Source organism: Argentina silus, assembly GCF_951799395.1.
Source record: "Argentina silus genome assembly, chromosome: 5".
In the NCBI taxonomy this organism is placed as follows: Eukaryota; Metazoa; Chordata; class Actinopteri; order Argentiniformes; family Argentinidae; genus Argentina; species Argentina silus.
Window position 1 is genome coordinate 2,020,529 of NC_139659.1, and position 26,692 is coordinate 2,047,220.

At 45.1% G+C, this 26,692-nt stretch overlaps 2 protein-coding genes across 5 annotated transcripts in view; one reads left to right on the forward strand and one right to left on the reverse strand.

Moving 5' to 3' along the window:
* nedd4l (NEDD4 like E3 ubiquitin protein ligase) overlaps positions 1-1,954 on the reverse strand; it is a 47,616-nt gene extending 45,662 nt beyond the window's left edge. For all 4 annotated transcript variants that reach the window (XM_083670282.1, XM_083670281.1, XM_083670283.1 and 1 more), the window contains exon 1: positions 1,817-1,954. In XM_083670282.1, the coding sequence (XP_083526408.1) occupies positions 1,817-1,861 (45 nt within the window). In that variant the 5' untranslated portion in view covers positions 1,862-1,954. The remainder of the gene's footprint in view (positions 1-1,816) is intronic.
* Positions 1,955-8,687: 6,733 nt separating this feature from the next.
* prlra (prolactin receptor a) lies at positions 8,688-26,169 on the forward strand. The gene is given in 10 exon segments (XM_083669434.1): positions 8,688-8,812; positions 18,214-18,319; positions 18,756-18,888; positions 19,404-19,573; positions 22,065-22,231; positions 23,149-23,290; positions 23,631-23,727; positions 23,850-23,919; positions 24,071-24,517; positions 24,519-26,169. Coding segments are annotated over 9 exon segments (1,983 nt in total). The 5' UTR covers positions 8,688-8,812; positions 18,214-18,252; the 3' UTR covers positions 25,209-26,169.
* The last annotated feature ends 523 nt before the right edge of the window (positions 26,170-26,692 follow it).

The following is a 26,692-nucleotide window of genomic DNA, read 5'->3' on the forward strand; positions in this document are numbered from 1 at the left end:
CTTTCTACTTTGCTGTCCAGTATACTGATGTGGAAGGGAAAAAAAAAACAGAAACAGACACAGGCGATCTCAAATTCAGACCCAGCCTAGCTGTGAAAGGAGTCTCCCCCATTCAGACCAGGCCTAGCTGTAAAAGGAGTCTCCCCCATCCAGACCCGGCCTAGCTGTGAAAGGAGTCTCCCCCATCCAGACCCGGCCTAGCTGTGAAAGGAGTCTCCCCCATCCAGACCCGGCCTAGCTGTGAAAGGAGTCTCCCCCATCCAGACCCGGTCTAGCTGTGAAAGGAGTCTCCCCCATTCAGACCCGGCCTAGCTGTGAAAGGAGTCTCCCCCATCCAGACCCGGTCTAGCTGTGAAAGGGGACCGGAATAAAAGGTCTCTGCTTCACTAGTTTGCTGTCTCACCAGCTTTTTTTCTACTACACTGCAAGTTGTGATGCAGGCCAAACTAAATCAATGCCACTCTAATGCAAGGCAGGTAATGTTTATGCCATATACATAAATGAATGACAACAAACCCTGCTGTCACTGCTTAATTATGATAAGTGCTAGGGATTGGGGGGTGGGGGGTGGGTGGGGTTGATGGTCAATGGAGCGTCACGTGACAGCCCAGGCTTTCCCAGCTGTTACACAGAGCTTTCCCAAGCCCCCTCTGCCATCGGAGGAATGCCTAATTAAGCTCCTTTTCCCTTATGACTGACAGGGATCAGTTTAGCTCTGGGAGTCACTGTGGTAACAGGACCCTCCCTGGCCCGTTTCAAGACTCCAAATTCAATTTTTACACATTCTAGCTACAATCTACTAACAGCCTTACACTGAAAAGAAAAACATGTCATGCACAGAATTCATTAGTACAGTTGCCAAGTTGATATGCTGGATGGTGTTTCCCCTGCCAAGGCTTAGGGTAGGGCATATCAGGCCATGGCACGCCCCCTCTTATCCTGTTCAGTCAAAGGAATTCTGAGAATACCTGATTGAACGCATGACTATTTTAAGTCATTTGCTGTCCCAAATGTACTCTACCAGTGTTTCTACTTTAACAATGAAGTTTCCTAACATTTAATTCGTGCCTCAAGGGACCGATGTGAAAATGTGGAAAACCAAGAGCATGTAGGTTGTGTGACATCTCTAGAAAGAACTTCTAGTGTAAAAGTATTTTTTTCCTGATAAAGTCGCTGGTCAAACAACTGAGAGTCAGCATACTGCTGAGACAGTAAATCCCAATGGAGTACTTATTATTCACCCAACAGCAGGAGCAACAATGCTGTGGAAGGGATTTCTGGTTCTGAAATCTTGCTCATGCTAATACAGTCACAGCCGAGCCAAAAGGGCTTGGCCATGTCGGTGTAAACACTACGTGCCGTGTGCGTTTAGAGTAGTTCGCTACAACGTCTAGCTACAACGTTACATATCGTAGACGATCTAAATCACATTGTACAACATCTAAATTACACATGACACCCAGAACAAGAGTCTAGACAGAGCAGAAAAATGGGAGCTACACCAGAGTCATTGATTAGGATTGTGTGTGTGTGTGTGTGGCTCTGGTCTGGGGTTCCCCACAGCAGCACTAGCCTGCCTCACTGTGAGTCCGTCCGGATCGACAGCCACTCGGCTAAAATCACACAGTTATGGGCAACCAGACGAGGCCTCCCCACTAGACTAGACATGAAAACACACTACATTCCAGCCTCGCTGGAGCGCACTAGCTACGCTGGCTAATAAAAACACAGCCAGCTAGCATGCTGACATGACATGTTAAGCGCGTAAGTCGCTTTTGCTAGCTCCGTATTTTAACGAGCGAAGTCGTTCACTTACATCTTCAGAGAGTCCGTATATGGGTTCAACATTATTCGTAGCCATATAGCCTGAGGAGCAAACCCACGAAAACACTAGCCGCTTAGCAAGCTAGCTAGCCAGTTAGCTTGAACAATAAAGCAGGAAAGTGCTGCCCCCGTCCTCCGTGAACGTGCGGCTTCCTCGGGTGAACTGAACTCCCTCTCGGCGCCGCGGAACAGTGTTGCTGTAATCCTCTCCAGTGTGATAGGTCTTGTAGTGTTCAAAATGTGATCTAGCTCCGAAAACTATACAGCAGCGTTCAGCAGAGTCGTCCCTTCGCTGAGGATCCAGCCACTAACACACAAGGCTCCTTATCCTCCAATTCTGTCCAGAAACGTTTTGACAGCTGACTTCCTCTCAGTCTCAGCCAAACGGTCACCACTTCGCCTGATTGATGACTAAAATAAACCAACCACACGGGGCTCTAAGATCCCTGGAAGCGCAAATTGGCCAATAAAAATGTACAAAGGCGTGTAGGTAGCCAGCTAGAGTTGTTCATTTTCAGGTTGTGCAGGTTGCCCAAATTTGTTTTGCCAAACACCGCTGACTCGGCGTACTTGTCCTATAGCGCCATCTAGAGGTTTGACTTTGGGGCGTACCTGAGGCACACTCAACATTGACATGTACATTTACACTGATCGCATTTAGCAGACGCCTTCATCCAAAGCGACTTACAACAAATACATTTGTTTAAGTCAGTGAATCATTTATCCATCAGTCATCATAACATAAAGTAATCAATGCTCGGACCAGGGGCCATTGGCAGTCACAATGCTAGAAGAAGGATTTTTTTGTTATTATTAACAGGAAAGAAACTTGTACAGGGGGGTAGTGGGGGTGAAGAGGTCTTTAGGAGGGACCGTTAAGATGAAGCCTGAAGAGATGGGTCTTCTTCTACAGCGGACGACTGTTTATAGGAGGGCACACTGGGAACCAAGAGGATGATGCAAAGCTATTTTCTATGGTCTTTGTCTGCTGGTATACCGTATTAAGCATCAATGCACCCGATATAGAGTTCTAGTCTACAGACTTTCTGTCTTCAACGTTGTTCAAGCCTGCTGTTCCAGCGTTTTCCCCCACAGCCACTGTAACATTGAATTGACCAATAGAGATTGTCTATCAATTTGCTCCCTGTCAGTTTGTCACATGGACGAATTGTCAGACATTGCATTGCCCATGAGCAAGACCCCCAAGTGGTGGTTATTACTCAGACACCATCTGGGGCGACAGTGTCTCATACTGATTTGTTTTCCAACTCCAGTATGCCTCTGGAGTTGGAAAATGTGTGAGAGCGTCACTCTTTCTTTCATTCCTCCATTCCATAATAGTTTTTCATAAATATTACCCTTTATACAAAGTCATACTCATATTCGCATAGTAACACCGCTTTGAAGCTTTGACGCATTTAATGTGTGCTGCCAAAGACATACTGATACAGTTATAGATGTTTGTGTTTATATATTATTATTGTTTTGTGTGGCTTACATGTCTAGACTTAGATGGCAGAGACTTTGAGCCTGGCTCACGCGAGACTATGTGTAACCACAAGAGTAGCAATCACCGAAAAACGCCACTAGATGTCCTCAAAACATCACAGCTCTTTCTGCGAATAGAAAGCCTCACCAATTTCCCGTCATTCCAACTGACCAGTCTCTCAGCAATGCATGCACACTATAGCATCGTCCTGATACCATTGAGACAGCGGTCATTTTATGACAGCATAAAGGCCGACACATACCATATGTGTACCAAGAGATCATTGGGTTAGATCTCAGTAATGGAACAAGCAGGCTGGCAGCTGCATCGCTCATTACCTCTGAATGACCAACCATGTGAATCTCTCTGATCTCTGGGGGAAATTGGGTGAACTCACATAACGCACACACTCACACAGGCTGCTGTTCACACACCTCGTGTGTGTCAAAAAACATTTTAACCATTTTGTATCCTGACTTCACCAATAGCTGGTAGTAATTTTTTTTTAAAAAGGATACATTTTCATGTGTGTTTTTGTATTAACTGTTCCATCATTTACAAAAGGATATGTCACAAAGAGTGAGTCTTTTAAATCAATCTGGGCACCAGATGGGTGTATTATATAACGTTATTGCTTCTAAGTAGAGTTTGAGCTCAGCCCTCCCCTGACACAGAGCCATCTGACAGCAAATGTACTGTATGATTTAATGAGCTGTGTGTTGGCTGTGGTGTGTTTTCTCCTTTTGAACCATGATATCTGAAGAGCTGCCTTCAACCAACAAAATACAGCATAGATATGGAGATTATGCAAAATGATTTAGCCGTGAGCTTTTGGTTTTATATTCAATAAGGCTTGGCATTTAAGAATAGCTGACATCCTTGGCTCTTTCCCTTGCAGACTGTTCATTAATGAACTCAGAGACATTCACCGATTGAGGCAATTTCTTTGGAGTCGTCTGAGTCACCTAGAAGGCCCCAGGTGATGAGAGAACCATCATGGTGTTCTTAGAGCGAGGGTCAACAGGAAAAGGTGACCCAGGCATGTGAGTCGGCCGTCAGTAATCGCCACGTTATTCGTGTGCTGTGAGAGGTCCACATCTGCCCCACGCCTCCACGCACACAACCCCACCGTTGACCTTGTTACAACACCACAGTAGGCCTCGCTGCAGTGCTGCTGGGGGATCGTCACAGACACAGCCCACCCCGACCTCCTCAGTGCTCTGGCTGGGAGAGGAGAGACTGTAGTAGTGGACCACAACACACTACGGGAGGAGAAACAGCTGGAGTGGCCTGGTAGGCAGCTGATGCCAAGGCACTGACGGCTCAATCTAACAAGGATTAGTGGATCAGAGGAGGCACGTGGCGTTCCTCCAGCCAGACTGAGTGTGTGTGTGTGTGTAGTGTGTGTGTGTGTGTGTGTGTGTGTGTGTGTGTGTGTGTGTGTGTGTGTGTGTGTGTGTGTGCGTGTGTGTGTGTGTGTGTGTGTGTGTGTGTTTGTATGTTTAAAACCATGTCAATTGGCAGTAGATGTTGTGCGTTTTAATGAGTTAAAAAAGACACAAGTAATGGCTACAATTTAGCATATCACTGAATTTCATTACACTTGTATTGTACCTTCATGAATACTTTGTCAAAAGAAAGAGCAATAATCACCAGTAATAATCCTTCCAGAGGATTTACATAAGCCAATGAACACTCAGTTCACTCTCCGTCCATAACTTGGAACCCATGGCATTGTTTAACATTGTTTTGTATCCTAAACCACCTCAAACAACCATCAACACTTTCACTTAACAAGGTCAAAACTAGGGATTTTGATGTTACACATGATCAGGGGATTCAGGTTATTGTCCACCAAAATGTTGGCAGCTTTACTCAAGCAGGAAATCTATGTCAACCTACAGTTCAATATTGAGGTTGGTCAGTTTGGCAGTTCCCTCCCATTGATATAAATCTCTTGTTGCTACTTTGCCAGGAGCAAAACAAACAACACAATAGGGAAAAGTGTAGTGTGTTATGTGGAGCACAGTACATTGTGAACTGGGGTACATTGTTTGAGTGGAAAATTCGATGAAATTGACATTAGATCAAATCAATCAGTTGCGTTGTATTGAAATTTGCCTCGACCTTTGTGCTTGAATGGACTTTTTGATGCTCACTTGTGGAATTCATTCCAGTGCGTTACGTGAATAGTGTGTCATAATAGCTATTGAGTTCGGAGTTTATAACTCACAAATACTGGGAATAGGAATACTAAGGTCGAGAGACCATTGTATAAAAATCGAATAAGTCATTTTGTGTCACTGTGACTGTAACTATCATATGTTACAGTCAAACATGGGCAAAATACGTATTTGAAATGGTTTCAAATACTTGAAAAGTTTGAGGTGTGTGTGCTTCATTTAATTTGTCAGGCTCGAAGTGTCTCAGACGTGCAAACACTGCGTGCAAGGCCACATCAAGCGTGTGATGATTTCCAAATATTTCAAACCAGTTCGAACAGGTTTTTTGGAAAGGACTGGTAGCTGTTTCATAAATACATTATAGGTTTTGTTTATGCATGTTAGTCATCTATAAGGATCCGTGAGCTATGTAAAGCATGCGTATAATGCCTGTGTGTAATGCATTATGAATGAATGTTCTTCACGCTGTTATGAACGGTTACAGCAAGTCTCATATCGGTAATGCATTCAAAATGCATTTTTATTAAGTATTGATTATAATTTTGTGGTTCCCACAATGTGTTGTGTAACACACGACATTGTTATATAAAGTACATTGAGATACTATTTGAGAATAGCCCGAGGATACTAGTTGAGTATTCAAATGGGTTAAATGAATGTTGATTTATAGGTGTGTCAGTGTCAAAAGATCGTAATCATTGACCGCGTTCAGCGTAAAGCTTTGTATAAGAATGACTACTACATTTTGCCGAGGGCTTTATATTAGAAACCTGGACATAGCTTGACCAGGACACTCGGTCAAGGATCAATATCAATACCCGTTCCTGGATGTCAACTGCCTAACACAAAATATATTTTCCCGAAGTTAATCATAGCTAACACATTACATTAAGTTACTCATATACCTGTGTAATAACACCGTTAGTACTGTCTTAATTACATGATTGCATTGTTATTTCGTAATTGCTTTATTTTGGGTTAATTGTATACTGATTTATTTGGTGGTCCGGTGCCGGTCAACAGTGTCAATATCACTCCATGTTGCCTGGGGCTCTAGAATGACCAAATGACCAAATATTTCAAGAATAGTAACAGGGCATTAGGTAAACCAAATATCAATACCAATGTCCGTTCCAGAATGTTCATAACCTTGTTTAGTATTGCATGTTCCAATGTGCACATGTTTAGAATGTGATTTTGCCCATTCTTGTTCACTTATCCTCTTGCCTTCTACAATCGCATGTGGCCAAGCACATCATAACCAAACATTAAGTTATATAATTTGTAATATAAATATAGTCTACTGTGCTGTTGATGAGTACTCCATATGTACAGTCCCCACTCTTTCATCAGCTTGTCACTGTGGGAACTTGTCCCTTTTTGGGTATTTTATTAACAATCAAAAATAGACCATTATTTTTTGAAGATGGATGTCATGGCAATGTTGTTGCTGGTGGGTGGTTATTTCTCTAAGTTGCCATGGAGACTCATGGGATCAAGGTTATTAATTCTCGAATGACGGTTTCCGTTTCTGTCTCGTAGTGCAGTGATCTTTTCTAATCTAGCTAATTGGCCAGCTTATTTACAGTATCCTTTACCCGGAGTCCCAGCTTTACCCGTTGTTCCAGTTTCAGTCTTCCTGAACATCTATAACAGAAACAACCTTTACAGGAGAAACTTCAAGAATATCCTACATTTATGGGATGATGAAACACCTATAGCTACACTTCTAAGAAGATAGTTCTATGACTTCTCTATAGTTACTGTTAATACAATATTGACCCGGTAAGTCTCCTGAAATATTGCAAAGAAAAGAGGCTTGACAGTTTTGACCAAAATCATCATAACAATATTTGAGAATAAAGGATCGCAGCTGGACACTGCAAAGATACCACTTACCAGGGCATTCTGGGATTGGTAGGCTGCATACGTTTTTGGTATTGTACTTAAATGATATATAGCCATTGATTATCGAAGAATATAACTTATAAAAACCTCATCAGCTTAGTTTAATTGCCGTACCCCATCGGAACATAATATATAGGCTTGTTTAACCCCATTGTTTGGAAACAATGTAGTTGTAAAGCGTTGTATAGCTTAAAAACATGGTTAAAACTATCATTTTGCTCTCATGGATGCTCAGTCCATGCATCCATAGCTCTGTCTATGAACTTCAGAGTGGTCACATTTCTCCAGCCCCATCCCTTCGTTGTTGTTTGAATCCCAGATTGCCCCTTTAAATGAACATGATGTCTGTCCTGTTGTTACTCATATAGATAAGTGGTTGCATTGGTCCCGGCTTTATAATCAGTTTCCTTCCCCGCCATACGACACAGCACACATAGTGTCCTTACGGTGACGCTGTCTCTGGGAGATCGTGGCTTTTTTATGGTTCTCATTTGAGGAACGTTCCAAGCTCGTGCACAATAAATACTGTGTTTAAAAACCATGGTACATCTTTACAGCTGCGACGGTCACAATGTGTTTTACAATGTTTGCCTGGGAACACTTAGGACTTGGGAACATTAGTAAATCACCCATGTGTTTGATTTGTTAGCGCAGTAGAGCAATAACCATGAATCTCACGAGGCTTTCACTAAATATCAAATCGACTTAAGGTCAAATAAAACGTTTAATGCCATGAAATTTGAATAGAGCATAATTCTATGTGAACAGAGCATGCAAAGATATGGACCATACACATTAAAGGCTGTGTGCAGTAGACAGAGCGCGTGATGCCTGTTGAATCTTATTTAAGGTTGTGTGCATTATATTGTCTCGAGGGAGTGGCACTGGTAATAGAACACAATGAAACACACGCACACACACACACACACACACACACACACACACGCACGCACACACACACACACACACACGCGCACACACACACACACACACACACACACACACACACACACACACACACACACACACACACACACGAACTATGGGAATCTTTTATATGACACTTAAAAAGAATGCGTCTTGACAGAAATTGTGTTTATATAAAGTGTTAGTTGTGAAGTATAAAACATACCTCAGTTCTACCTTCCAGGCTTTACATGGAGGGGCGGGGCCAGAGGGGGAGGGTCTGAGCACAAGTCAGCCCCGCCCACCAGAGATGCTGCTCAAACCTAGTCAGTGTCGAGTTCTCCTCCGAGGTCTGTGGCTGCAGGCTACGTGATCACTGTCGGTTCAAGACAGTAATTCGGCTACATAACATACAGTATTAACTAACTTTAACCTTCGCATGGGATTTAATCTCCTCTGTGTCGCCGGCGGAATTAACGTGACTTCGCCGAATGCGAGTGAGGTAAGTGAGCGCAACCTACATCGCTCGGGCAGGTAGAGTTGATGAGTGGGCTGGCATAAATATATACAGTAAGGTCACAACAGATGAACACTATTAGATGTTAAAAGGTAAACAATGACCAACATTGTCTGTACAATAGCCTACCAAGGAGTGTCCCTTCGTCTGATTATGATGAGTAAAGTAGGTGGAAAATGCTGATATTGAGTAATCGGTAATGGGATTTCCCTCTCGGTAATCCGGGGCAGTGTGATGGTCAGGTCACTTTCAGATGAGAAGAAGCTGCTGTTTGTTTGATCACTTACTTGGTCAACGTACTACTCATGATTAGTCGGTCAAGTGTTACATGTTTTAACCACGGCCAAATGATCTTAAAGATCGTATTAAAAGTTTGGTAATTCAGTACTAGTGTTCGCATGATTGTAATTACTGTTATAAGGATGTAACATATCGTAATTACTGTTATAGGGATGTAACATATGTATATGTAATTACTTATTGTCCACTGTACTTATGGTCAGGCTGTTCTGTCATTTTGTTTAATACTCCAACATCTGAGCTATGCACATTGCACAAATAATGTAGTACTTTTTATGGGTCATATGTATGACATGCAAAACTGGGTAGAGTATCTACTAGGTAGAGCTAGAGCTGGGTACAGAAGGTACTAGGTAGAGCTGGGTACAGAAGGTACTAGGTAGAGCTGGGTACAGAAGGTACTAGGTAGAGCTGGGTACAGAAGGTACTAGGTAGAGCTGGGTACAGAAGGTACTAGGTAGAGCTGGGTACAGAAGGTACTAGGTGGAGCTGTGTACAGAAGGTACTAGGTAGAGCTGGGTACAGAAGGTACTAGGTGGAGCTGGGTAGAGTATCTACTAGGTAGAGCTGGGTACAGAAGGTACGAGGTAGAGCTGGGAGATGTTCCTGGATCATAGACAACCTCCCCCGGGGTGATAGAGTGTGCCACATTCTAGTGCTGGGTAGCCATGATTCTGTCTCTGCTTTGATTAGAACTAAACCCATTAGTTGTATAGTTGAGGCTTAGAGGGGTCTGTGAGGACAGTTACTCTCTTCAGCTCTCTCTCTCTCTCTCTCTCTCTCTCTCTGTCTCTCTCTCTCTCTCTCTCTCTCTCTCTCTGTCTCTCTCTCTCTCTCTCTCTCTCTCTCTCTCTCTCTGTCTCTCTCTCTCTCTCTCTCTCTCTCTCTCTCTCTGTCTCTCTCTCTCTCTCTCTCTCTGTCTCTCTCTCTATCCCTCTCTCTCTCTCTCTCTCTCTCTCTGTCTCTCTCTCTCTCTCTCTCTCTCTCTCTCTGTCTCTCTCTCTCTCTCTCTCTCTCTCTCTCTCTCTCTCTGTCTCTCTCTCTATCCCTCTCTCTCTCTCTCTCTCTCTCTCTCTCTCTGTCTCTCTCTCTCTCTCTCTCTCTGTCTCTCTCTCTCTCTCTCTCTCTCTCTCTCTCTCTCTCTCTCTCTCTCTCTCTCTCTCTTTCTCTGAAAGTTCCAATATCCTTGGATCTCCAGTAGTGCCTCAGGGGATAAAAGGGTTAATAGAGTAATAGAGTAATAGCACAATAGTCTGCTGTAAACTCATAAACGGAGGGAGGGCAAGTTCTCTGAGGTCAAATAGAAATGATTGTCAAACTGAGGCATAGACACAAGGCTAGACTAGAGGAGAGGACATAGGTTAGATGTGTGTGTGTGTGTGTGTGTGTGTGTGTGTGTGTGTGTGTGTGTGTGTGTGTGTGTGTGTGTGTGTGTGTGCGCCCCATTGTTTTATATCTCATCTGAAACAATAGGAAGAACAACATGCCAATGTTTTTGCAGTGAGTTGATTACTCATGAAAGAGATGTTCTAGCCTTTCTGTGATGTCCTTCTGGAAATATGCTCTCTTCCGTCATCCTCATCTCGCTTATAGAACAGGGAAAAGATGGTTCAATCATGTCCAGACAAATGATTGAGTAGATATTACAGACATAATGTTCATGTACAGTAGAACCGTACAGGGTCCATTAGCTGTCCCAGTATGAGAACCTTTTGACGTGCAATTTCAACCTTCCTCGCAATTCTACCTCAGAACCACACATACCACAACACAACCCTGCTGCAGGACAGGCCGCAAAACTGGTCCAACGGGTTCAATTCGTTTTCTCAGTTTAATATGACCCTGCGTGTGTGTGTGTGTGTGTGTGTGTGTGTGTGTGTGTGTGTGTGTCTGTGTGTCTGTGTGTCTGTGTGTCTGTGTGTCTGTTCTTATGTACTTTATATAAGGCAGAGGTATTCCTATAGATCGTTTAAAGAAAGTTTTCATTTACAATAATCCTACATAATATACAGTGATTTATTCAGTCTATTCAGTCACAGTCCCTCCAGCTTCAGTGTTCTCTTCAGTCACCAGATCAGGCAGAGCTTTATTTATTTCCCCATGTTCTCTCATATGATGTACAGTATTGGTAGTAGTAAAGGAATAAAACCCCTTACGACGTTGTCGTTTGAAGCTATAAAATTGCTTGGTAACTGTCCGTGTGGCTGGGCTGGCCAACTTGGGCTGGTGTATCCAACTGCAGGGACTTCCTGGTTCACCAGTTACAATAGATGTTTGTTTTGTTTCGGCAGTTGAAACAATAGTACTTCACGTCACTGCAAAGATTGTTATTGGGTTGTGATACAGACATAAGAAGAAGACATAATAAGATATGACAAGTATGTATTTATAAAAAACTTGATAAAATGTTTCATAGTGCACCTTTAAAGCAAGAAGCCCATGAGACAGATATGACCTGTGATTGGTTGACGTTATATGGAAAGGTCCGACTTTGATTTGCAGTGTATTCCTAAAACTAGCAAGAGCAGGCGGTGTGCATTAATGCAAGAGGAGCTGCAGTGGTTGAATACCGCTGCTTGATCCTGAGAAATGAATGGTGTGGAAGATACTTAACCAAGAATTAATTATTACCCTAAGGCCTAGTGTTTTATTTGCATCAAGTACACCAGCAGGTTATGTGTGTGTGTGTGTGTGTGTGTGTGTGTGTGTGTGTGTGTGTGTGTGTGTGTGTGTGTGTGTGTGTGTGTGTGTGTGTGTGTGTGTGTGTGTGTGTGTGTGTGTGTGTGTGTGTGTGTGTGTGTGTGTGCATTGCCTCCCTTGATTATTGCATTTTAATAAGACCACTTTGTACTTTCCAAGCAATCTAGGTACTACATATTGTATGTATGTTCTGTGTATTTTGCATGTTCGTTCATTGCACGTTCCAGTAGTTGTATCAAATTGTGTACGGTTTGTGAGGGTTTTTTTAGGTTGTCGTTAAGACATGGTTGTCAGACATCTTGTACTATATATGCCATTTTAGCTGACGCTTTTATCCAAAGCGACTTACGTTGCAGTGAGTGCATACATTTCACATTTCATACACTCAGCCCACCCAAACGTTAAGAAAAAACTAAAATTGTTCAGCCAATGGAAAAATAGCACAGAAAATACCAGTACCGTTTCTAACTTCTGATTGGGTGGGCAGCCTACAGCCCGCCTCCAAAGTCGCACACTGCCCACCCCCTCTTCTTGTCATGTTCAGGCACAAACACACAGCTCTGAGTTCTGAAGCAGACCGGTCCGCTGCAGTGTCCGCTGAGTGTGTCTCGGAGCATGCCGAGGGGGAAGGGTGTTGCCATGACAACTTTGAACTCTGATGGCTCAGATTGCACACACACAGGGCAAGGCAAAGCAAGTAAAAGTGAAAAATCACACACTCAAATGTACAAAAACAGTAATCTCAGAGAGGGGAGATGCTTTGCACCAGATTTAGCTCCTAGCGAATTTCCATCAGCATCAACTCAAATTTATTCGATGACGGGAGAAGGACAGACGTTACCCGTTCTCTCAGTTCGTGAATGCTGTGCTGCTAGCGAAAGCTCATAGTTTGACCTACATTCCATTCCATTCCTTTACTTTATCCAAAGCGCTTACAACACTTGCTGTGCGATGTATTGTTTTTTTAAGCCTATAAGCAAGCCTCGTGCTGCTTCTGCCTCTAGCGATGCTGCTGCCAGCACATCAGAGGCTCCTCCGCTGGGGATGATTCACATCCTCCAAAGAGAAGGAGAACATTGAGTAAACACCTTGGTGAAAGTGTTGTCCTCTCAACTGTGGGTCATACAGATTCTGATGATCCCACCATCACCCCCTGTCAGTCTCTGAAAAGATCCCTGCTCAACATCCTTGACAGGGCCATTTCAGGAATGGAAAACAGATTTTCCAAGAAGAATGTAGACCTAATGACAGCCATATCCAGTCTTGTACCCAAATCTAGTGCATTTCTAGATTCCACCTTGTTGCGCCCTCTGCAGGTGCTTGCTGGCACGGCGGCAGACGATGTGAGTCTGAAAAATGAAATTCTTGTTGCAAAACCAATGTTGGTCAAGAAATGTCCAAATGAAACAGACCTGTCCACTGTGTGTAACCACCTGCAGGAGTATAAGGAAGCTTTTCCTGTGTTGCATGAATTGTATTTAACAGCCCTGGTAATTGGTGTGTCTTCAGCATCATGTCAGAGTTCCTTCTCCACACTGTCAGGAGTCCTAACCCCCTGTCATCACACCACTAACCCCCTGTCATCACACCACTAACCCCCTGTCATCACACCATGTTACATGAAAGAAAGAGGAATTTGGTGATCTTGGCTCATCAATAACAAATACCTTAGACGTGTATGAATTTGTTAGAATTGTTGCCAAGGGAAACAGGAGACTGATGTTATAGATAGATAGATAGATAGATAGATAGATAGATAGATAGATAGATAGATAGATAAAAATAAATAAATAAATGGATAGATGACTAATATATTGTACATACACCTTCGGGCTACTAGTCCGCTTCTCTAACCTCTGGGCTACCTACCGCCCAAGTTGGCCACCTATTATTCCTACCAGCCGACCCTAGTATAGCAGGCTAAAACCGGCCCTGTTTGTGTCACACCTACAGTATCTCATTGTCAGGAATCAGAGAAAATGGAAATGTCCTCGCGTCCTCTCCCTCGCCTATGACTGATCTCGAGACTCGAAGCGCGAACGTCTTTCTTTATTTAATTTCATCTATGTGTTTATCCTTTATCCTGAAACATGTTTTATTGAAACTGAAATTGAGAGAGAGACCTGTTCCAAGGAGGCAGCAGGCAATCCACATCTCATGCTTAAATACAATGGACATTAAAACAGGAGAAAGACAAATGTAAAATGTACAATATTCAGTATGAACAGCCTATCTATTTGTTTGCCAGTCAGCTAATCAGCCAAAGAAGAAAAGTGTCCCGCTTTGCTGGGAGGTAACCAGTGGTTAAAAGAACAGAAGGCTAGCAACACCATCTCAGCCCATGGTGGTATGAAAGATTATCTCTCCATCACATCTCAGCCCATGGCTTTGTCATGACTACCTGTATGACAGCGAATATGTCATTGATATACCTTGGGTGTTCGAATTACTTAGCTTTCGGAATTATATATATTATTTTATAAGATAATCAACATATTTGTTACAGATTGATTTTTTAAATGGACATTAAATCATGGAAAACAGGGTTGGGGTCAGTTGATTTTAAATTTCTAAATAAAAATGAAAATGTAATGAATGCAAAGACGCTATTTGTTATGTCTTATTTCTCCATAAACAGAATATGAGAACATTTTTACGTCAACAGTTTTTCCCATTTTCGAATTGTAAATTGAAATCACTTCCTGAATTGGCTGAATTGAAATCGAATTGAACCCTGCCCTGCTGGACAAACATGGAGGGGAACCAGGAAGAGAAAAAGTACTGCAGTACTTTGGTAAAAGACGAGGCGGAAGTGAGAAACAGGACCTGAGGCTCAGTGTACCGTTCATGGAAGCTCCGGTTTGTTTCCCTGCACTTTCCCAGCTAAGCAGCTTATTCCAGCCGTTGTTATGTAAGATGGCTATATGCAGCAGGAAGCCAATCCTTTCCCTCAACCCTAATGCCAATTATCAGATCATGATGATGTTGTTGAAATCAAGGCGCCATGGAGTAGCTAAGGCAGTCATTGTGGAAGCCATAGATATATATCTGCAGTAATGTAGTTAAACCAGTGGGACTTAATGAGTTCGGTCAACCAGTTGGCTGACTGTGGAGCCAAGAGAGGACGGCTCTCTACTGGTCTCATTTCACTTCAGGTGGGGTTACCTGGTTACCGCACCGTTTATGCTTGTTTTGAAAGAAAACCCGATAGCACTTCATTTGATCGTACTGCACCACGTTGCACTAAGGAGCGCTATAGGAGATCTTTTCTGCCTGCCGCAATAAGACTGTCCAACTCCTCCTCCGGCTGGCGCGATCAGGGTGATCAGAGTCAGGCTGGGGGATGTTAAATCATACTGGACTGTTCTTACTGTATAGAATGTTTCAGATGTCTATTTCATTCTATTATTCTATTGTCACTTTATTGTGTTGTTGTTGTTTGTGATGTTAGCTGCTGAAACACCTTAATTTCCCCTCTGGGATCAATAAAGTACCTATCTATCTATCTATCTATCTATCAATCTATCTATCTATCTATCTATTTCCACTTGTATTATCCCATTGTTTACTAAAGAATTCAATTTCAAAAAATGTTACTTCCAATTTTCTGGCACTTCAACAGAGAGTTGCTAACAACATGGTACTTCTAAACGGTACCGATAGTTGGCGCCGAAATTACAATTTAACCATGTAGGCTCATGCAAAAGTAGAAACCTAGTTTGTCTGTATCTTAGAACAAAGTGCTTTCCACAACCCAATATCAGAAACCTTAACCTTGGGTGTTATCCTTCCCTGTGGATGGTCTGACATTTCCAACAGCGCTGACTGGGTCTTGTTAATGTTCCAGGTTTGTTCATTTGAATGTCATGGTAGCAACTTTATCTAGAAGGTCATGTTGATTTGTGTGTTTTCAATTGAACATTTAGATCCCCTATCATTTCACCTTTAATTTCACCGGGATGATCGTTTGACAGCCGACTCTCGCTTGTGACTGTGGCAGATACATTTTCGCAGTCTTCTAAAACCGTTCACTTAGCCGGCAGCGTTATTTAGCATTGAAAAGCCTGTGAACGATGTTCTTTCTTCAGCTATTTGGAAAGGTATTTGTCTCGCTGTTTGTAATATTCTTGTCCTATGATCTGACATGCTATCTCTTGAGCGCCCCCTCAACCTTCTGAAGGAGACAGCCTTTGGCTTTCTGCACTGTTTAAAAACAGCTGTTGGCTACTGATGGACTGAAGGGGGTCAAAAGGTCAAAGATTGACATGATAAAATGCTGCCCTAGCGATGACCGCCCTGAAGGTCCATCACCATTCAGACATTTACATTTACATTTTTTGAAATGACATTTAGCAGACGCTTTGATCCGAAGCGACTTACAACAAGTACATTTGTCTAAAGTAAGTGAATCATCTATCCATCAGTCATCATAAGAAAACATCTACTTCTAGGACCAGGAGCCATTGGCAGTCACAATGCTAGTCAAAATTGGCAGTCAATTCTTTTTTCATTAGTTTTAACAGGAGAGGAACTGTACATAGGGGTAGTGGAGGGTGAAGAGGTATTTGGGAGGGTCAGTCAAGATGTAGCCTGAAGTGATGGGTCTTTAGTCTACTGCAGTCCTGACAGCAGTGGGAAGCTCGTTCCACCAGGGGGCGTCAAGACAGTGAAAAGCCGTGACTGAAGGGCGCGACCGCTGCATCGTCGTAGAGGCGGCGGTGCCAGGCGGCGGTGCCAGGCGGCGGTGCCAGGCGGCTGTGCCAGGCGGCGGTGCCAGGCGGCTGTGCCAGGCGGTGCCAGGCGGTGCCAGGCGGTGTCAGGCGGCCATCCGAGGTGGAAGAACAGAGTGATCGGGCCGGGGTTTGGGGGCTGTATGAGAGGAGAGAGAGAAGGCTTTGAGCTTCCCCTGACGGCCTGTATCCACCCAGCCTTCACTGTATCCTCCCTGATGTTTGACCTCCATACCTCCTGCTCCTAGCCCCCCCCACCCCCCGCCCCCCCTTCCCGCCCCACCTCCCCCAGACGGTCAGAGGTTAAAGGCAGTAACAGCCCCAACATCTGCACAGGGGAAAAAATCCAGATTCATGCAAATAGGAGTCCAGGCCTCCAACAACAACAGCAGCAGCAACATCATCCCACTGTGTGTCTGCGCTCTGATGACATAAGCCCCTTATGCAATCAGATATGCCGCATGCCAGCTGGTGGAGGCGCTTTTTTAATCCTTGGTGTAACTGCACACACGGGGGAAAACAATTAGGATTTTTCTGTCATGTTTCCTCCACTCCGCGAATCTTTAGGGTGGTTTTAAGATACAGTATTTAGTTGTTATAATTAAACATCCCATGGGTTTGTTATTGTTTGTCACCGTGGCGATGTCAGGAAGGCTGGAGTCTGAGAAAACGCTGAGCTGGCCTGAATCACTCAGAAGTCATATTGCAACTTTACCAACTTTTGCCTCTCCGCTCGCACGAAACACAGGGATGACGCAGAGATTGAGTCAAATTTAGCATACTGCGTTCGTACCTTGATCCCACAGTCTGGCCTGTAAGTGACTAAATTAAAGGGAACTGTTGATGAATGATACAGTAACAGCTGCCAGTATGTACAAAAAAATATGAAAAAAAGACACTATCTGTGAATTACAACAGCTGACACTGAATTTCACACTTCCATTTTACATTACCTTTGCATTAAGCAGGCATACAGGAGAGCCTCTTATGCTTAAAATGGAAACAATGGTGTCAGAGTAGGCTACTACAACAGGATGTCCCATTGCAGATAATGTAATCTTGACAGATTGCTCATACGTTCAAACCTCTTCTAGCCCTTTGATGGTTTTTTCTGAGTCTGTGTTTATCGATTCTAGCATTTCTCAATGACGTATCGCCTTAGAGGTCATCCATCTTTGACCTTTGTCACTCCTCATGGCCTGACCCAGCAATAGACAAGTTGAAGCTAATGGTGGTGAAATATTCCCCAAGCTATCTGGTACATTCACTGTGGTACGCAGCACGGGAGGTCCGTCTTGATCCACAACTCTCTACCAGTGTAACACATGACATGGGGATACTGGATACTTTTTTAAAGCATTTTCAATATATTCTAACCTTTAGGTCAAAATGGCTCTATGCCAAAAGGATTAAGTTCACTGGGACATATTTAATCTTTTTCTACACAGCTACTGTATTTTATTGAGAATGTAATAGAATCTATTTCTGTCAATTCTATCTGGTAGCTGATGGTCACTGGTCAGGCAGCCTGCTTGTTTCCCCAGCAAGCTTTGTTGTGAGTAAACAGGCAGGAACCAGGGCAACCATGAGGGTTCTTCCTAATGTTGTGAGCCGCCTGATAAATGGTGGTCAACCATCCCCTGCGTTTTTTCTCAGAAACGGGCCTGACACCGACACCAGAGGCCGTCTGGCACGATGAGGAGGGACGTGGGAGTCACACTGATGGTGTCTCTGATCCTGACAGCGGTAGCGCAGGGAGCACGTAAGTCAAAGACCCTCTCTTCTGGTTCTTATGAGATTAGACTGGAGAGCAACAGGCTGAAGGGAGCATTTTTGGGCTGTATAATAACTGAAGACCATGCATGGAGCCCCTTAACAGTGTTAGGGCTGGTAGTAACTGGTAACAGTAAGGATTCTCCTGACAGCAGAAATAGAACAGAACCTGATGTACAGTCAATATATAATGGAATGAAAGGTGTGTGTTTGTGTGTGTGGTGTGTGGTGTGTGGTGTGTGGTGCGTGGTGTTTGCCTGTTTGCCTGTGTGTTTGTGTGTGTGGTGTGTGTGTGGTGTGCGTGTGCGTGTGTGTGTGTGTGGTGTGTGTGTGTGGTGTGTGTGTGCGTGTGCGTGTTCGTGCTTGCCTGTGTGTGGCTCTTTACCTGTTCGTCTTACCTGTGTTCTGTGCTGGTTGTTCTGCAGGCCACTCTCCTCCAGGGAAGCCCAAGCTGACCAGCTGTCGATCCCCGGAGAAGGAGACCTTCACCTGCTGGTGGGAGGCTGGCTCTGATGGGGGTCTGCCCACCACCTATTCTCTTTTCTACCGCAAGGAAAAGTGAGTGGCAATACACACATACCTTCCTGTCCACGCAAGCGCATATGTGCGGGTGCACACACACAAACACAAACACACACACACACCCACACGCACACAAACATACTGTACGCACACACACCCATGTGCACACACACACACACACACACACACACACACACACACACCCCCACACACACAAACATACTGTATGCACACACACACACACATCACACACGCACACGCAAACACACACACCAGGGTTTTCAGGTGCTGTTTATGTAGACACAGAGGGTGATGACTACAATGTAAACAATTGCAAGTTGATGATATTTCTACAATTCATTATCTCGTAGGGGTACATATGAGCACCACTGCGCAAGTCTATGTGCTGTGCTGTTTTTGTTGAGAAAACAGATCATAATGGTGCTTCAACAAGTCGTCATCTCTCCCTCCCCACATCTTCCCACCTCTTACGTCTGAGCGTGTGCTCCCTCTGTAATGTCACGTGACGCTCCCTCTTCCCTCTCCCGCAGCTCGGAGACGGTGTACGAGTGCCCAGACTACCGGACGGCCGGACAGAACTCCTGCTTCTTCAACAAGAACGACACGTCCATCTGGGTCAACTACAACATCACCGTGAAGGCCACCAACGCCCTGGGCAGCAACTTCTCTGACCCTGTGGATGTGGATGTGGTCTATATAGGTGATTTATTCCTATATTTCTGTATTTCTTCTCCTCTTTTCTCCTCCTGCTCTATCTATCTATCTATCTATCTATCTATCTATCTATCTATCTATCTATCTATCTATCTCTCTCGCTACGCCACTGAGCGCCCTGAAGGGCAGCTTTCTGACGGGACCCGGGTGGGGCGGCAAGGACCAGGATATAGGGTGGAGTAGACTCAGCCTGGACCAGGGTAGAGGGTGGAGTAGACTCAGCCTGGACTAGGATATAGGGTGGAGTAGACTCAGCCTGGACTAGGATTTTCGGGTGGAGTAGACTCAGCCTGGACTAGGATATAGGGTGGAGTAGACTCAGCCTGGACCAGGGTAGAGGGTGGAGTAGACTCAGCCTGGACCAGGGTAGAGGGTGGAGTAGACTCAGCCTGGACCAGGGTAGAGGGTGGAGTAGACTCAGCCTGGACCAGGATATAGGGTGGAGTAGACTCAGCCTGGACCAGGGTAGAGGGTGGAGGAGACTCAGCCTGGACCAGGGTAAAGGGTAGAGGGTGGAGTAGACTCAGCCTGGACCAGGGTAGAGGGTGGAGTAGACTCAGCCTGGACTAGGATAGAGGGTGGAGTAGACTCAGCCTGGACCAGGGTAGAGGGTGGAGTAGACTCAGCCTGGACCAGGATATAGGGTGGAGTAGACTCAGCCTGGACCAGGGTAGAGGGTGGAGTAGACTCAGCCTGGACTAGGATATAGGGTGGAGTAGACTCAGCCTGGACTAGGATTTTCGGGTGGAGTAGACTCAGCCTGGACTAGGATATAGGGTGGAGTAGACTCAGCCTGGACCAGGGTAGAGGGTGGAGTAGACTCAGCCTGGACCAGGGTAGAGGGTGGAGTAGACTCAGCCTGGACCAGGGTAGAGGGTGGAGTAGACTCAGCCTGGACCAGGATATAGGGTGGAGTAGACTCAGCCTGGACCAGGGTAGAGGGTGGAGGAGACTCAGCCTGGACCAGGGTAAAGGGTAGAGGGTGGAGTAGACTCAGCCTGGACCAGGGTAGAGGGTGGAGTAGACTCAGCCTGGACTAGGATAGAGGGTGGAGTAGACTCAGCCTGGACCAGGGTAGAGGGTGGAGTAGACTCAGCCTGGACCAGGGTAGAGGGTGGAGTAGACTCAGCCTGGACCAGGGTAGAGGGTGGAGGAGACTCAGCCTGGACCAGGGTAGAGGGTGGAGGAGACTCAGCCTGGACCAGGGTAGAGGGTGGAGGAGACTCAGCCTGGACCAGGGTGGAGGGTGGAGGGTGGAGTAGACTCAGCCTGGACCAGGGTAGAGGGTGGAGTAGACTCAGCCTGGATGAATTCAGGAACTGGAGTCTAGTTTTGAGGGGCACAGAGAGGACAACACAAGATTAAAGGCTGCTGCAAACTGAAAAACTGAAACATTAAAATTATGTTGTCATGCATTTAATCTCTTCTGACATCATTTCATAGTTTCATTTTCTTGTTCCTCTTGGCCTTGTAGCAACCCTTTGTGACTGTCCAGGACCTCTAGGTCAGGGAATGCCTGATTCTGCGTCATGGGCCATATGTTGCTTACTGATTACCTTTAGACTTATCTCAGATCCCAAGAGAGTCTGACTTAGACTAAACATTAACTTTTTGACCTTTTTTACTACTAGGCCATTAACCTCTCTCTCTCTGTCTCTCTCTCTGTCTCTCTCTCTCTCTGTCTCTCTCTCTCTCTGTCTCTGTCTCTCTCTCTCTCTCTCTCTCTCTGTCTCTCTGTCTCTCTCTCTCTCTCTCTCTCTCTCTGTCTCTCTCTCTCTCTGTCTCTCTCTCTCTCTCTCTGTCTCTCTCTCTCTCTCCTCTCTCCTCTCTCTCTCTCTGTCTCTCTCTTTCTCTCTCTCTCTCTCTCTCTCTGTCTCTCTCTCTCTCTCCTCTCTCTCTGTCTCTCTTTTTCTCTCCCTCTCTCTCTCTCTGTCTCTCTCTCTCTCTCTCCTCTCTCTCTCTCTGTCTCTCTCTCTCTCTCTCTCTCTCCTCTCTCTCTCTCTGTCTCTCTCTCTCCTCTCTCTCTCTCTGTCTCTCTGTCTCTCTCTCTCTCTCTCTCTCTCTCTCTCTGTCTCTCTCTCTCTCCCTCTCTCTCTCTCTGTCTCTCTCTCTCTCTCTCTCTCCTCTCTCTCTCTCTGTCTCTCTGTCTCTCTCTCTCTCTCTCTCTCTCCTCTCTCTCTCTCTGTCTCTCTCTCTCTCCTCTCTCTCTCTCTCTCTCTCTCTCTCTCTCTCTCCTCTCTCTCTCTGTCTGTCTCTCTCTCTCTCTCTCTGTCTCTCTCTCTCTCTCTGTCTCTCTGTCTCTCTCTCTCTCTCTCTCTCTCCTCTCTCTCTCTCTGTCTCTCTCTCTCCTCTCTCTCTCTCTGTCTCTCTGTCTCTCTCTCTCTCTCTCTCTCTCTCTCTCTCCTCTCTCTCTCTGTCTCTCTCTTTCTCTCTCTGTTTCTCTCTCTCTTTCTCTCTCTCTCTCTCTCTCTCTCCAGTCCAGCCACATACCCCAGAGAACGTGACAGTGGGGGTGCTGGAGGACAAGGAGGGGCCCTTCCTCCGGGTATCCTGGGAGCCCCCCCGAAAGGCCGACACCCGCTCCGGCTGGATCACCCTCATCTACGAGCTCCGCGTCAAACTGGAAGAGGAGGACAAGTGGGAAGTGCGTAAGACCGTGGCTGTATTCACATCACGTTCGTCGTGGCGACCCCACGCAGGAAGTGTTGATGATTTTGATGTTGATGTTTTTTTTCTCTAAATGGAAGGTAGAGCAGAGCACTAGAGTACGAGTGGCCAGGATACCATGATACCATGCAGCCCTCACTGTAGAATGCTATCTTGGCATGCTATTTTGGCAATGCTATCTTGCCACTTAACACCAGGCAACCCCTCGTAGGAAATGCAATGATTAGATTAGGATTGTCCTGCGGGTTCATGAACTCAACGCTGTGTGAGTTAAGTCAGGTGTTAGCCCAAATACGTCTCCTGATTAAATCACTGAGCTGTTCTCTTCAATCATCGCTCTGTGAACGACCTCGGTGACCATATCAGGTGGTTTCACTCACGCTTAATTTTACAGTTCTATTAACACTGGTTACTTTCTGGTAACTCTGGTAACTCATTACATTGGTACTTTATTGGCAACAGTTGGTCCTATTATTATTTAATTTCTTTGCCCAGCCACCACCGCCCCCCCCCCCCCCCCCCCAACCGAGGACCTAAGTACTTTGTTTTATTTATTTTAACAGTTATTACTAATACATTTGCTCTACTAGGTACTTATTATATATATACTTTTTTTTTTTTTTTTATTATTCTTTTTTTTTTTGTGTGTGTAATTTACGTCCATTTATGATATATTTGGTATATTTTATATTATGGTATATTTATCATTATATATTAATGAAAACGTAAGGTTGTTACAAGCCAGACGAACATGACCATTTAATTACACCAGTGTCAAAAAATGTATTCGAAAGTTAGCCAGTGGTTGGTTGTGGGTTAGGGTTAGGGTTAGGTTATCATTGGTTATCATGTGTGTCTGCGTGTGTGTGTGTGCGTGTGTGTGTTCCCCTCTAGGAGCACCGTGCCGGCCAGCAGAAGATGTTCAACATCTTCAGCCTCCACTCTGGTGGGGTGTACATGGTCCAGGTGCGCTGCAAGCCAGACCACGGCTTCTGGAGCAAGTGGAGCTTAGCCACCTACGTCCAGGTCCCAGACTGTAAGTAAGCTGAACTGTACTGTGTGGTTTCAATTCTGAGAACGCATTAACTCACCAACTGCCAAAGAATTCCGGAACACTCACCACCCAGAGTGCCAAGTGTTTTATGTGTTTTTTTTTTACCTAGCCACAATACTTTGATTGGCTACAAAATGAAGCATCATAATTGATGGGTTAAGCTAAACTGGCGTGCCACATCATGTGGTAGCGTACTTGCTTTTGCTAGCTTTGTAGCTCGTTAGCGATGGCTAAACAGCATGTCTCTGCAGACAGGCTCATGTTTAGCATGCTGCACAGGTACAGTCAATCACTAAGGTGCTCATGTGGTGTTGTTGTGCAGATATCCCCCGGGAGCGATCCATATGGATCCTGATAACCATCTTCTCTGCCTTCATCTTCTTCATCCTCATCTGGATACTCAACATGAAGAGAAGCAGGTAAGAATGAAGTGTGAATTAACTACATTGAGTCAAGATGTCAAACGTCCGTTGACACTTACTCCTCTGTCTCTCTCTCTCTCTCTCTCTTTCTCTCTCTCTCTCTCTCTCTCTCTCTCTAGTGTGAAGCACTGTCTCCTACCTCCAGTTCCTGGACCAAAGATTAAAGGATTTGATAAACAGCTTCTTAAGGTAAAGTGATGAGATATTATCCTAAATACAGTACGATAAGTACTGCAGTTCAAAGTAGAAAAGAAGTGGAAAGAAATACGGTAATAGGTAAGGCTTGGCTTGGCTTATATTTTATTTTAATTTTTTTCTCAACCCCTTTGCATTCCTACAGAACGGAAAGTCAGAGGAAATCTTCAACGCTTTCATGGTCCAAGGCTTCCCTCCGACGTCGGACTGTGAGGACCTCCTGGTGGAATGCCTGGAGGTTTACGTCAACGAGGAGCAGGAGCTGATGCTGGAGGGCAAGGACCTCCAAGATGGCGGCCTCAAGTCCAAGAGCCCGTCGGACAGCGACTCGGGCCGCGGCAGCTGCGACAGCCACACCCTGCTGATGGAGAAGTGCAGCGATGCCAAGGAGGAGGGGGGGCGGGGCTCGGAGGGGGCCCGCCAGGGGACGCTGCAGGGCCAGGTGGCGTGGGAGAGTCTGGAGGAGGGAGAAGACAGCCAGATTAGCGAGGAGGCCGACACCCCAGACTCAGCTGACGGCAAAGTCAAGACCTGGCCCTCGGTCTTCTCCCTGCTCCTCCACGACCCCATGTCCTCTGATCACCACCACCACCACCACAGCGCTCTGGAGATGTCTAAGCAGCACAGCGTCTCTGACAGCGTCCCCCCCCCCCGCCTCCACCTCCGCCCCCCACCACCAGTTGGACGAACAGGGTCCGGGTCAGGGCCTGGGAGAGATCTGCCTCGCTAAAAAAACCCAGCCTCAATGGCCCCACCTGCAGGCCCACAGCGAGTTCAACATCCCCAGCGTGGAGCGCGTGAGAGAGGCCTCCTCGGCCGCCTCGGCAGGTCTGCAGTTGCCTCCCTCCGGGTCCACGGAGTATGTGGAGGTCCAGAAGGTCAACCAGGAGAACATGCTGCTACTCAAGCCCCTCTCCGGGGCTCCAGGAGAACATGCTGCTGCCCAAGCCCCTCTCCGGGGGCCCCTCAGCGGGGAGGAGTGTGCCGCCCAAGCCTCTCTCCAGGGGCCCCTCAGCGGGGAGGAGTACAGCAAGGTGCACGGGGTCAACATTGACAATGTGTTGCTGCTGCAGAGGGAAAGGACGGCCAAAGGCTGCGCCTGCCACGACCAGGGGGGAGGAGCCGACCCGGCCAGCGACAGCTGCTACGCAGCCTCCGCCGCTGTCACTGCCCAACTGCCGGGAAAGACAGCTGTCCTCGCCCCCGCCACGATCACTCAGGAGGGCGTGCTCCTGACTCCCAGCGGCTACGTAGACGCTGCCGCCATGTTGCCCTCCTACTAGCCAAGCCAACTGTGCCCTGTGTGCAGGTCGGACGTCTGTGGTTCTTATGGGCCGCCGCATCAGGGCCAGATACTACTGCGGTCCTCTATGACGTTTAAAACTGGATAAGCTAAGCCCCCAAAACAACAAACACTGAGAAACACTGAGCAGCGGTTTTCTGTCAGTCAGCTCTATGACCACTTTCATGCTAGAGTTCATAGACACCAGCTTTATTACACACTCAACAACATTTATATATTTATTATTTTGAAATAAAATAAGATTATTATCTGTGATAATTTAATCATAAAGAGTGTATATTTTGTGCAGTTACTGATTTTGTCTCTGTTGTAAATAGGGGCAACTCCTTTTTTTTTTTTTTTTTCCTTTAGGCACATATTTACAGACTTGCAGTGTACAATGTCTGTATCGGCCCACAGATATTATGCAGGTGTATGTAAAATAATGTGTAAAGAACCAAACCTTGTGAAACCACTAAATGAAATGTATTGTTTTAACTTTTGTATGTGTGTTTATGTTGTAGACTCTTAACATTTTCAGCTGCTGATTGAGGTTCTGCTATAGAACATTAAAGGGGCAATTTGGGATTTGTACATTCATTGTTTGACTTTGAAATGAATGATATATAGCCACAGATTTTTATATATAACTTAGAAATGCTTCATGAGCTTAGTCCAACTGTATTACCCCATCAAATTGTTTCGTTTATGAATAGTTTAGAAACAATGTCGTTGTAAACAAACATGTATAGCTTGGTTAAAACTATCATTCGTATCTCATGGATCGTCAGACCTTTAATCCATAGGTTGGTCTGTCTAAGAATTTGAGAGTGGATTTATTTCTCCAGCCCCATCTTTCAGCTGTTTACCAAAAAAAAGTGGCGGGGTGACTGCTTTGTTGTTTGAATCCCAGATTGCCTCTTTAAAGTGACATTTTGTACAAAAAAAAAATAAAATAAAAAGACAGACGGACTACAGAGAATACAAAATTGCTCTGATAATCGCAATAATGATGATCGTAGCGGGATATTTTCATACAGAGTATATTTTGGTCTATGTACAGGCATTCATGATTATTGACTGGCTCAATCTGTGAATATGCTGCTTATTAAAAATGATATAAAACAACACTCCATTATTCTGGGTTATTCCCTCAAATAACAACATCAAAATGATATAATCCCAGCTCTTGTTTTTATCGTAGGCCGACCCTTTCACGTGTTTTTTTGGCGAACACTTAAATTGTAAATGTTGCATAATGGTTGCCAGGCTTGTAAGCTAATTAGCGATTGTGTTATTGGTTGAGAACTCACTATCACGGGTAACTCGGGTTTAACTAGGCCATCTTCACCTCATTTTTACACATACAAACATAGGTGAAAACCAACCAAGTTCTGTATGTCTTGGACAGCATTTTATGTTGCACACTCATTTCATATACAATATGGTTCATTTCATGTTAATCATGTATTATTCTGGACACAC